The following is a 12,183-nucleotide window of genomic DNA, read 5'->3' on the forward strand; positions in this document are numbered from 1 at the left end:
TATTTCAGTTGCTCTCTCTTCTCTCTTCTTGGCTCTTCTTTTCTTCTCTCGTCTCCCTCGCCTCCTGCAATTTTTCTGTCTTTCGTACTCTTTCCCACGTCTTTCACTCTTTCTCCCATGATCCATATTATTAGCTTCTCTCTTTCTATCACCTCTCACTGTTTTGTTCTCTGTCCCAGTCCCATTCACCTTTCTTCTCTATTCAATCTCTTTTGCTCTCACCTCTGTCTTATTCCCTCTCTCCTGCCCACTTCTCTTTCACTCTTTCGTTTCTAACTTTCTAGTTTCTCTCTCTTCTCTCCCCCTGGGGCCCATTACCTGCTTTCCGCAGTCTTTTGTTCCTGAAGATGGACACAATGACCAGCAGGTTTCCAACAATGTCCACCACAATGGTGATGATAAGGACGGCCGCCAGTGTGCTAAGCACCCAGGGTGGGTCGTGCTCAGTGTTCTCCTCGTGGCCAGCTGAGATATTCTTCTGCCTGGGAAGACGCGGGTCCATGTCGGTGTCATTTACTTGCAGAGAGGTGGCAAAAAGAAATCGCAGGGACACAGTGAGAGATTCAAGATTTCCAGTGGTTGCTGAGAAGTGTGTCGCACAAGACGAGGCACTAGTCCTGTTGATTTGTAAGACATGGAGTAGATATCCAGGCCTTCATGAGCTCAAGCTGAGTCCAAAAATGTAATCTCAGACATTGTCATCTTCTATCTTCTCTGATACCCAAAGAGTTGGAGAAGTGGTAGGATGAGTGAAGAGGCGCAGTCTAGTGCTTGAGCTGAGATGTGGCCTAGCTGCTAAGAAGAGATATGGACTGGGATGTGGTTTTGTAGTTCAGCTGGGAAGTGGCCTAGTGGAAGCGCCAATACGTGCTTTTGTGGCTAAGAAGAGATGTGATATTGTTGAGAGGCCACAATGAAGCATGGTCTTTCAGGTAAGCTGCTGACTGTGAAACCAGTCGAGCTAATTCTTATCCAAACTTTCAATTTGAGCACAATTTGTAGTCCTAGACAAATCACGTAATCTTCTGCCAATATCCAAGCTGATGCCAATGAATACCTAAAGTAAACTCGACCAGCAGTGTCCCGTAGTGCTCCTCCACAGAAAATATTAAGCAAAGAGGACGTTTCTTAACTTCTATTCATGAGCATCCCTGCAGTTGATGCTATTCTCGCCATCTGTTCAGCTGCGCCAGCCTGAAGGATGTGGCTCTCGTGCTAGGGACTCCTTGTTCTGAGAGCTGGTGATCCCAGAGAAGAGCGCAGCAACAGCGTCCCCTCTCCCCGGCATTCCTACGCAGCATCTGCTTCCGTCCGCGCGCACCTTCCCAGATATCCGTGCATCTGCAGCGCAGCCGTCCACCGCAGCCCCCTACCGTGGAGAGGCCTGCACCTGTGAGAGCAGTGCGTGTGAGGATTAGTGAGCGGGGGAGGGATCTCAGCGGCGGATCCCGCGGGGGTCAGCCCTCCGCCTTTCATCGTTCCAAGTCACATCTCACCAGGGCTAATTGAATTTGGGCAGTGATATGAGGAAAGCCCAGGGAATGTAAAGATGAGAGCTCCACGCGTAGCTCTTGTTTGATGCACAGAAGAGGGGACGGGAAAATAAAGCATTATGCGAATCTTTTGTGTTTTTGTCATTCCTGCCTCTTTTTCCATTTTTTTACAAACATTAAATAGCTTGGCAGAAATTCCGCGTTTGATAAAATGAAAATATTGGTATGGACTTGCCTCATTGTCTCTCTATCATACAAGTACCATGAGAAAGTGAAGAGCTGCAGTTGTATATGCCCATTTCAAATACTGATTCAAGGATTCATATCTGCCCTCAAAGTTGATGGATCCTCCACCCCTCCCTTCCCCCATTTCTTTATTTTTATTGTTTTATACAGCGCCTGTTGGGCTCATTTTGGCTATTGCAATGTGTGAGAAGGTAGCCTCTTTCTAGCCTTGTTACCCCCACTTTTGGCCTGTTTGTGAGTGTATGTCAGGGTGTTTGTCACTGTTTTCACTGTCTCACTGGGATCCTGATAGCCAGGCCTCAGTGCTCATAGTGAAAACACTATGTTTTCAGTATGGTTGTTATGTGTCACTGGGATCCTGCTGGTCAGGACCCCAGTGCTCATAGGTTTGTGGCCTATATGTATGTGTCACTGGGACCCTGTCACACAGGGCCCCAGTGCTCATAGGTGTGCATGTATATGTTCCCTGTGTGGTGCCTAACTGTCTCACTGAGGCTCTGCTAACCAGAACCTCAGTGGTTATGCTCTCTCATTACTTTCAAATTGTCACTAACAGGCTAGTGACCAATTTTACCAATTTACATTGGCTTACTGGAACACCCTTATAATTCCCTAGTATATGGTACTGAGGTACCCAGGGTATTGGGGTTCCAGGAGATCCCTATGGGCTGCAGCATTTCTTTTGCCACCCATAGGGAGCTCTGACAATTCTTACACAGGCCTGCCACTGCAGCCTGAGTGAAATAACGTCCACGTTATTTCACAGCCATTTTACACTGCACTTAAGTAACTTATAAGTCACCTATATGTCTAACCTTTACCTGGTAAAGGTTAGGTGCAAAGTTACTTAGTGTGAGGGCACCCTGGCACTAGCCAAGGTGCCCCCACATTGTTCAGAGCCAATTCACTGAACTTTGTGAGTGCGGGGACACCATTACACGCGTGCACTACATATAGGTCACTACCTATATGTAGCTTCACCATGGTAACTCCGAATATGGCCATGTAACATGTCTATGATCATGGAATTGCCCCCTCTATGCCATCCTGGCATTGTTGGTACAATTCCATGATCCCAGTGGTCTGTAGCACAGACCCTGGTACTGCCAGACTGCCCTTCCTGGGGTTTCACTGCAGCTGCTGCTGCTGCCAACCCCTCAGACAGGCATCTGCCCTCCTGGGGTCCAGCCAGGCCTGGCCCAGGATGGCAGAACAAAGAACTTCCTCTGAGAGAGGGTGTGACACCCTCTCCCTTTGGAAAATGGTGTGAAGGCAGGGGAGGAGTAGCCTCCCCCAGCCTCTGGAAATGCTTTGTTGGGCACAGAGGTGCCCAATTCTGCATAAGCCAGTCTACACCGGTTCAGGGACCCCTTAGCCCCTGCTCTGGCGCGAAACTGGACAAAGGAAAGGGGAGTGACCACTCCCCTGACCTGCACCTCCCCTGGGAGGTGTCCAGAGCTCCTCCAGTGTGCTCCAGACCTCTGCCATCTTGGAAACAGAGGTGCTGCTGGCACACTGGACTGCTCTGAGTGGCCAGTGCCACCAGGTGACGTCAGAGACTCCTGCTGATAGGCTCCTTCAGGTGTTAGTAGCCTTTCCTCTCTCCTAGGTAGCCAAACCCTCTTTTCTGGCTATTTAGGGTCTCTGTCTCTGGGGAAACTTCAGATAACGAATGCATGAGCTCAGCCGAGTTCCTCTGCATCTCCCTCTTCACCTTCTGATAAGGAATCGACCGCTGACCGCGCTGGAAGCCTGCAAACCTGCAACATAGTAGCAAAGACGACTACTGCAACTCTGTAACGCTGATCCTGCCGCCTTCTCGACTGTTTTCCTGCTTGTGCATGCTGTGGGGGTAGTCTGCCTCCTCTCTGCACCAGAAGCTCCGAAGAAATCTCCCGTGGGTCGACGGAATCTTCCCCCTGCAACCGCAGGCACCAAAAAGCTGCATCTCCGGTCCCTTGGGTCTCCTCTCAGCACGACGAGCGAGGTCCCTCGAATCCAGCGACACCGTCCAAGTGACCCCCACAGTCCAGTGACTCTTCAGCCCAAGTTTGGTGGAGGTAAGTCCTTGCCTCACCTCGCTGGGCTGCATTGCTGGGAACCGCGACTTTGCAAGCTTCTCCGGCCCCTGTGCACTTCCGGCGGAAATCCTTCGTGCACAGCCAAGCCTGGGTCCACGGCACTCTAACCTGCATTGCACGACTTTCTAAGTTGGTCTCCGGCGACGTGGGACTCCTTTGTGCAACTTCGGCGAGCACCGTTTCACGCATCCTCGTAGTGCCTGTTTCTGGCACTTCTCCGGGTGCTACCGGCTTCAGTGAGGGCTCTTTGTCTTGCTCGACGTCCCCTCTCTCTGCAGGTCCAATTTGCGACCTTCTGGTCCCTCCTGGGCCCCAGCAGCGTCCAAAAACGCCAAACGCACGATTTGCGTGTAGCAAGGCTTGTTGGCGTCCATCCGGCGGAAAATCACTTCTGCACGACTCTCCAAGGCGTGGGGGATCCATCCTCCAAAGGGGAAGTCTCTAGCCCTTGTCGTTCCTGCAGTATTCACAGTTCTTCAGCCTAGTAAGAGCTTCTTTGCACCAACCGCTGGCATTTCTTGGGCATCTGCCCATCTCCGAGCTGTTTGTGACTTTTGGACTTGGTCCCCTTGTTCCACAGGTACCTTCAGACAGGAATCCATCGTTGTTGCATTGCTGATTTGTGTTTTCCTTGCATTCTCCCTCTAACACGACTATTTTGTCCTTAGGGGAACTTTGGTGCACTTTGCACTCACTTTTCAGGGTCTTGGGGAGGGTTATTTTTCTAACTCTCACTATTTTCTAATAGTCCCAGCGACCCTCTACAAGGTCACATAGGTTTGGGGTCCATTCGTGGTTCACATTCCACTTTTGGAGTATATGGTTTGTGTTGCCCCTATCCCTATGTTTCCCCATTGCATCCTATTGTAATTATACATTGTTTGCACTGTTTTCTAAGACTATACTGCATATTTTTGCTATTGTGTATATATATCTTGTGTATATTTCCTATCCTCTTACTGAGGGTACACTCTAAGATACTTTGGCATATTGTCATAAAAATAAAGTACCTTTATTTTTAGTATAACTGTGTATTGTGTTTTCTTATGATATTGTGCATATGACACTAAGTGGTACTGTAGTAGCTTCACACGTCTCCTAGTTCAGCCTAAGCTGCTCTGCTAAGCTACCATTATCTATCAGCCTAAGCTGCTAGACACCCTATACACTAATAAGGGATAACTGGGCCTGGTGCAAGGTGCAAGTACCCCTTGGTACTCACTACAAGCCAGTCCAGCCTCCTACATTGGTTGTGCAGTGGTGGGATAAGTGCTTGAGACTACTTACCACTCTTGTCATTGTACTTTTCATAAGAGAAAAATATACAAAACAAGGTCAGTGTATATACACATAGCCAAAAAGTTTTGCATTTCCTCTTTTCACTCTTTTCTAAGTGCTGAAAAGTACTACTAAACTTTCAAAAAGTTCTTAAAAGTTTAAAAAGTTTTTTCTGTCTTTCCAAAAAGTTCTGAAAACTTTTTTCTCTTTATCTATCACTTTAACTCTCTCTAAAAATGTCTGGCACAGGCCAAAAAGTTGAACTGTCCAAACTTGCATATGATCACCTTAGCTGGAAAGGAGCAAGGAGTCTCTGCATAGAGAGAGGTTTGAGTGTAGGGAAGAATCCTTCCTTAGAACTGTTAATTAATATGCTTAGAGTACAGGATAAGGCCATAAGTGCCCAATCTGTAGAAAAAGTAGCTAATGGTTCTCAATCTGATCCAGGGACTCCCCCAGGAAAAGGTTCAGGAAAGAAAATTCTCAGCCTGCCCATTACTAGACAGTCTAGCATAGTTGGTACAGAGGTTGAATCACACCATACTGATGGTGTGCTCTCACATTATGCTGGTAGCCAAGCTGTTAGGGTGCCCTCTGTAAGGGACAGGTCTCCTTCTGTTCATTCCCATCATACCTCTGTATCTAGAAATGTCCCTCCCACCCACCCTGATGACAGATTGTTAGAAAGGGAGCTCAATAGATTGAGAGTGGAACAAACCAGACTGAAGCTCAAGAAGCAACAGCTGGATTTGGATAGACAGTCTTTAGAATTAGAGAAGGAAAGACAGAAGTTGGGTTTAGATACCCATGGTGGCAGCAGCAGTATTCCCCATAGTCATCCTGCAAAAGAGTATGATTCCAGGAATCTGCACAAGATAGTTCCCCCTTATAAGGAGGGGGATGACATTAACAAGTGGTTTGCTGCACTTGAGAGGGCCTGTGCTGTACAGGATGTCCCTCAAAAGCAGTGGGCTGCTATCCTATGGCTATCATTTACTGGAAAAGGTAGGGATAGGCTCCTTACAGTGAAAGAAAATGATGCCAATAATTTTACAGTTCTTAAGAATGCACTCCTGGATGGTTATGGCTTAACCACTGAACAGTACAGGATAAAGTTCAGAGAGACCAAAAAGGAGTCTTCACAAGACTGGGTTGATTTCATTGACCATTCAGTGAAGGCCTTGGAGGGGTGGTTACATGGCAGTAAAGTTACTGATTATGAAAGCCTGTATAACACAATCCTGAGAGAGCATATTCTTAATAATTGTGTGTCTGATTTGTTGCACCAGTACTTGGTGGACTCTGATCTGACCTCTCCCCAAGAATTGGGAAAGAAGGCAGACAAATGGGTCAGAACAAGAGTGAACAGAAAAGTTCATACAGGGGGTGACAAAGATGGCAATAAGAAGAAAGATGGTGAAAAATCTCAAGATAAGCATGGGGATAAGGGTAAAACCAAAGATCCCACTTCAAATCTTAAACACTCTTCAGAGGGTGGGGATAAAACGAAGTCTTCCTCTTCTTCCCAACCTGCACACATTAAAAAGCCTTGGTGCTTTGTGTGTAAAAACAGAGGCCATAGGCCAGGGGATAAGTCCTGTCCAGGTAAACCCCCTGAGCCTACCACCACTAATACATCAAGCTCTAGTGCCCCTAGCAGTAGTGGTACTAGTGGTGGGACTGCTGGCAACAGTCAAGCAAAGGGTGTAGTTGGGTTCACTTATGGGTCCATAGTGGAAACTGATGTAATCAGTCCCAAGACAGTTTCTGTCACACCTAGTGGCATTGGCCTTGCCACACTGGCTGCTTGTCCCCTTACAATGGATAAGTACAGGCAGACAGTTTCAATAAATGGTGTTGAGGCCTTGGCCTACAGGGACACAGGTGCCAGTTTCACTTTGGTGACTGAAAACCTAGTGCCTCCTGAACAACACATCATTGGACAACAGTATAAGATTATTGATGTCCATAACTCCACTAAGTTTCTTCCCTTAGCTATAATTCAGTTTAGTTGGGGTGGAGTTACTGGCCCTAAGCAGGTGGTGGTATCACCTAGCTTACCTGTAGACTGTCTCTTAGGTAATGACCTAGAGGCCTCAGGTTGGGCTGATGTAGAGTTTTATGCCCATGCAGCCATGCTGGGCATCCCTGAGGAATTGTTCCCTCTCATTTCAAGTGAAATGAAAAAGCAAAGGAGAGAAGGCCTGAAAACTCAGGATCCCTCTCCATCAACAGGTAAAAAGGGTATCACAGTATCCCCTAACCACCCTACCATTCAGGATACTATTCCTGTGGTGGGAGAAACCTCTCCTGGGGTGGCACCTGTTCCAAGGGAATCATCAGCTGGCAAAGCTGGACTCCCTGAGGTGGAAGTACCTCTCTGTGGGATAACTAACATTGGTGAGAAAAACAGCACCATTTTAGTTAACATGGAGCATCCCTCCAACCCTCCCAGAGAAACTTTAGTTCAGAAACCCTGCACTACCTCACAACACTTAGGACAGCATCCCTGCCCTAGTGTGGAGCTCATAGGACAGCATCCCTGCCCTGCTCCAACTCAAGAGAAACAGCATCCCTGTTCTCTCTTCCAGCCAGATGGACAAAGTTTTTGCCCAGCTATGGCTTTTCTGAGACAGCATCCCTGTCTGGCATTTCCATCACTACAAATAGGTTCAGTGGACAATTCCCACTGCTCTAAACTAAAACTTACTGATAGAAACTCTGAAAATACATCTTCGCATTGTTGGTTAGCTAAAAAACTTCAAACAGGGTGGTTTACATCCCCACAGGGAAGTAACCATATAGTGGATGATAAAGGGAGTAACCAGTCTATTGCAGAGCTACTCTCTACTTATCACCACTTAGACAATAAAGTCTCAACTGGCCAAGGTTAGCCTTATTGTCCTTCGTTTGGGGGGGGGTTGTGTGAGAAGGTAGCCTCTTTCTAGCCTTGTTACCCCCACTTTTGGCCTGTTTGTGAGTGTATGTCAGGGTGTTTGTCACTGTTTTCACTGTCTCACTGGGATCCTGATAGCCAGGCCTCAGTGCTCATAGTGAAAACACTATGTTTTCAGTATGGTTGTTATGTGTCACTGGGATCCTGCTGGTCAGGACCCCAGTGCTCATAGGTTTGTGGCCTATATGTATGTGTCACTGGGACCCTGTCACACAGGGCCCCAGTGCTCATAGGTGTGCATGTATATGTTCCCTGTGTGGTGCCTAACTGTCTCACTGAGGCTCTGCTAACCAGAACCTCAGTGGTTATGCTCTCTCATTACTTTCAAATTGTCACTAACAGGCTAGTGACCAATTTTACCAATTTACATTGGCTTACTGGAACACCCTTATAATTCCCTAGTATATGGTACTGAGGTACCCAGGGTATTGGGGTTCCAGGAGATCCCTATGGGCTGCAGCATTTCTTTTGCCACCCATAGGGAGCTCTGACAATTCTTACACAGGCCTGCCACTGCAGCCTGAGTGAAATAACGTCCACGTTATTTCACAGCCATTTTACACTGCACTTAAGTAACTTATAAGTCACCTATATGTCTAACCTTTACCTGGTAAAGGTTAGGTGCAAAGTTACTTAGTGTGAGGGCACCCTGGCACTAGCCAAGGTGCCCCCACATTGTTCAGAGCCAATTCACTGAACTTTGTGAGTGCGGGGACACCATTACACGCGTGCACTACATATAGGTCACTACCTATATGTAGCTTCACCATGGTAACTCCGAATATGGCCATGTAACATGTCTATGATCATGGAATTGCCCCCTCTATGCCATCCTGGCATTGTTGGTACAATTCCATGATCCCAGTGGTCTGTAGCACAGACCCTGGTACTGCCAGACTGCCCTTCCTGGGGTTTCACTGCAGCTGCTGCTGCTGCCAACCCCTCAGACAGGCATCTGCCCTCCTGGGGTCCAGCCAGGCCTGGCCCAGGATGGCAGAACAAAGAACTTCCTCTGAGAGAGGGTGTGACACCCTCTCCCTTTGGAAAATGGTGTGAAGGCAGGGGAGGAGTAGCCTCCCCCAGCCTCTGGAAATGCTTTGTTGGGCACAGAGGTGCCCAATTCTGCATAAGCCAGTCTACACCGGTTCAGGGACCCCTTAGCCCCTGCTCTGGCGCGAAACTGGACAAAGGAAAGGGGAGTGACCACTCCCCTGACCTGCACCTCCCCTGGGAGGTGTCCAGAGCTCCTCCAGTGTGCTCCAGACCTCTGCCATCTTGGAAACAGAGGTGCTGCTGGCACACTGGACTGCTCTGAGTGGCCAGTGCCACCAGGTGACGTCAGAGACTCCTTGTGATAGGCTCCTTCAGGTGTTAGTAGCCTTTCCTCTCTCCTAGGTAGCCAAACCCTCTTTTCTGGCTATTTAGGGTCTCTGTCTCTGGGGAAACTTCAGATAACGAATGCATGAGCTCAGCCGAGTTCCTCTGCATCTCCCTCTTCACCTTCTGATAAGGAATCGACCGCTGACCGCGCTGGAAGCCTGCAAACCTGCAACATAGTAGCAAAGACGACTACTGCAACTCTGTAACGCTGATCCTGCCGCCTTCTCGACTGTTTTCCTGCTTGTGCATGCTGTGGGGGTAGTCTGCCTCCTCTCTGCACCAGAAGCTCCGAAGAAATCTCCCGTGGGTCGACGGAATCTTCCCCCTGCAACCGCAGGCACCAAAAAGCTGCATTTCCGGTCCCTTGGGTCTCCTCTCAGCACGACGAGCGAGGTCCCTCGAATCCAGCGACACCGTCCAAGTGACCCCCACAGTCCAGTGACTCTTCAGCCCAAGTTTGGTGGAGGTAAGTCCTTGCCTCACCTCGCTGGGCTGCATTGCTGGGAACCGCGACTTTGCAAGCTACTCCGGCCCCTGTGCACTTCCGGCGGAAATCCTTCGTGCACAGCCAAGCCTGGGTCCACGGCACTCTAACCTGCATTGCACGACTTTCTAAGTTGGTCTCCGGCGACGTGGGACTCCTTTGTGCAACTTCGGCGAGCACCGTTTCACGCATCCTCGTAGTGCCTGTTTCTGGCACTTCTCCGGGTGCTACCTGCTTCAGTGAGGGCTCTTTGTCTTGCTCGACGTCCCCTCTCTCTGCAGGTCCAATTTGCGACCTTCTGGTCCCTCCTGGGCCCCAGCAGCGTCCAAAAAACGCCAAACGCACGATTTGCGTGTAGCAAGGCTTGTTGGCGTCCATCCGGCGGGAAAACACTTCTGCACGACTCTCCAAGGCGTGGGGGATCCATCCTCCAAAGGGGAAGTCTCTAGCCCTTGTCGTTCCTGCAGTATTCACAGTTCTTCAGCCTAGTAAGAGCTTCTTTGCACCAACCGCTGGCATTTCTTGGGCATCTGCCCATCTCCGAGCTGCTTGTGACTTTTGGACTTGGTCCCCTTGTTCCACAGGTACCTACAGACAGGAATCCATCGTTGTTGCATTGCTGATTTGTGTTTTCCTTGCATTCTCCCTCTAACACGACTATTTTGTCCTTAGGGGAACTTTGGTGCACTTTGCACTCACTTTTCAGGGTCTTGGGGAGGGTTATTTTTCTAACTCTCACTATTTTCTAATAGTCCCAGCGACCCTCTACAAGGTCACATAGGTTTGGGGTCCATTCGTGGTTCGCATTCCACTTCTGGAGTATATGGTTTGTGTTGCCCCTATCCCTATGTTTCCCCATTGCATCCTATTGTAACTATACATTGTTTGCACTGTTTTCTAAGACTATACTGCATATTTTTGCTATTGTGTATATATATCTTGTGTATATTTCCTATCCTCTCACTGAGGGTACACTCTAAGATACTTTGGCATATTGTCATAAAAATAAAGTACCTTTATTTTTAGTATAACTGTGTATTGTGTTTTCTTATGATATTGTGCATATGACACTAAGTGGTACTGTAGTAGCTTCACACGTCTCCTAGTTCAGCCTGAGCTGCTTTGCTAAGCTACCATTATCTATCAGCCTAAGCTGCTAGACACCCTATACACTAATAAGGGATAACTGGGCCTGGTGCAAGGTGCAAGTACCCCTTGGTACGCACTACAAGCCAGTCCAGCCTCCTACACAAAGCCCTTTTGGGAGGGCCCAGACAGTAGGAGAAAAGATGGCAGAAGTGCGTGGGAACGTTGAACTAAACATGGCTTAAAAATGACACAGAAAGGGGGAATGGGCGCTTGTGCAATCTTACTGGCCGAACACGCGTGTGCTGCACACGGTACTGCCTCTTGGTGCTGTAGACATCGGAAGTGTAAACATTATGGGCCTGATTCTCAAAGGTAAACTTACATTTTCGTGTAAGTTTGCGATTGGTTGCTATTCACATAGGGATTTACCTGTAGTACATTTTGGAGTGCGGAGTCTCCACACATAAAAAGAACTATCTTTTTATGTGCAGAGACTCCGCACTGGTAAAGATACTACTCTTCAATCCCTATGTGGATAGCAAACCATCATAAACGGACCGAATGTTGGTACTGGTAGGGTATTAGGACAATCACTGAATTATGTCTCAGTATCTCACACACACAGGGAGTTCTTCAAAAGGATATGAAGGAGTCTTCATCAGTGGCAGTGGGCCAGCCATAGAATGCTCGAGCCTGGCTCGAGCCTGAAGCCTGGCTCTGGCTCACCTCGAGGTACTGTTGGGCCTCGAGCACATAACGAGCCACGCTTTCATGTGGCTTCGGCCTACCGCCCTCCCTCTACCTATGATGTGGTGTTAGGCCAGAATTGCAGACTCTGAACATGGGAAACCAGGTTCAGCCTTGGTGAACGCCCAATAACCTGTGAATCAATTAATCTCCCAGTGCCTTAGAAAATGACTGTGACAAAGTGTTATGTAATTGGTGCTCCTGCAAAGCGCTCCAGTATCTTTGGGTTGACTTTGCACTGTATAAAAACTGCAAAAATGCACAAAGAGGTAAAACCAAAGCCCTAATATTAACAAGCATTTGCAATGCAATATGTCTCGCATTTACCTGAGTTACAGCTATTGGTGTTGTAAATTGATAACTGGACTTTCCTTGCCACATAAATTGCTCAACCCTGCCTCATAATTTAATCTTATCCTGCCACATAAT

General features: G+C 48.1%; 1 protein-coding gene across 1 annotated transcript in view; it reads right to left on the reverse strand.

Annotated features, from left to right (window-relative positions):
• Positions 1-502, reverse strand: part of LOC138246984 (melatonin receptor type 1A-like) — a 139,632-nt gene extending 139,130 nt beyond the window's left edge. Inside the window, exon 1 of the mRNA XM_069201734.1 lies at positions 319-502. Coding sequence (XP_069057835.1) covers positions 319-502 — 184 coding nt within the window. The remainder of the gene's footprint in view (positions 1-318) is intronic.
• Positions 503-12,183: the final 11,681 nt, after the last annotated feature.

This window comes from Pleurodeles waltl, chromosome 7 (assembly GCF_031143425.1).
Source record: "Pleurodeles waltl isolate 20211129_DDA chromosome 7, aPleWal1.hap1.20221129, whole genome shotgun sequence".
Classification (NCBI taxonomy): Eukaryota; Metazoa; Chordata; class Amphibia; order Caudata; family Salamandridae; genus Pleurodeles; species Pleurodeles waltl.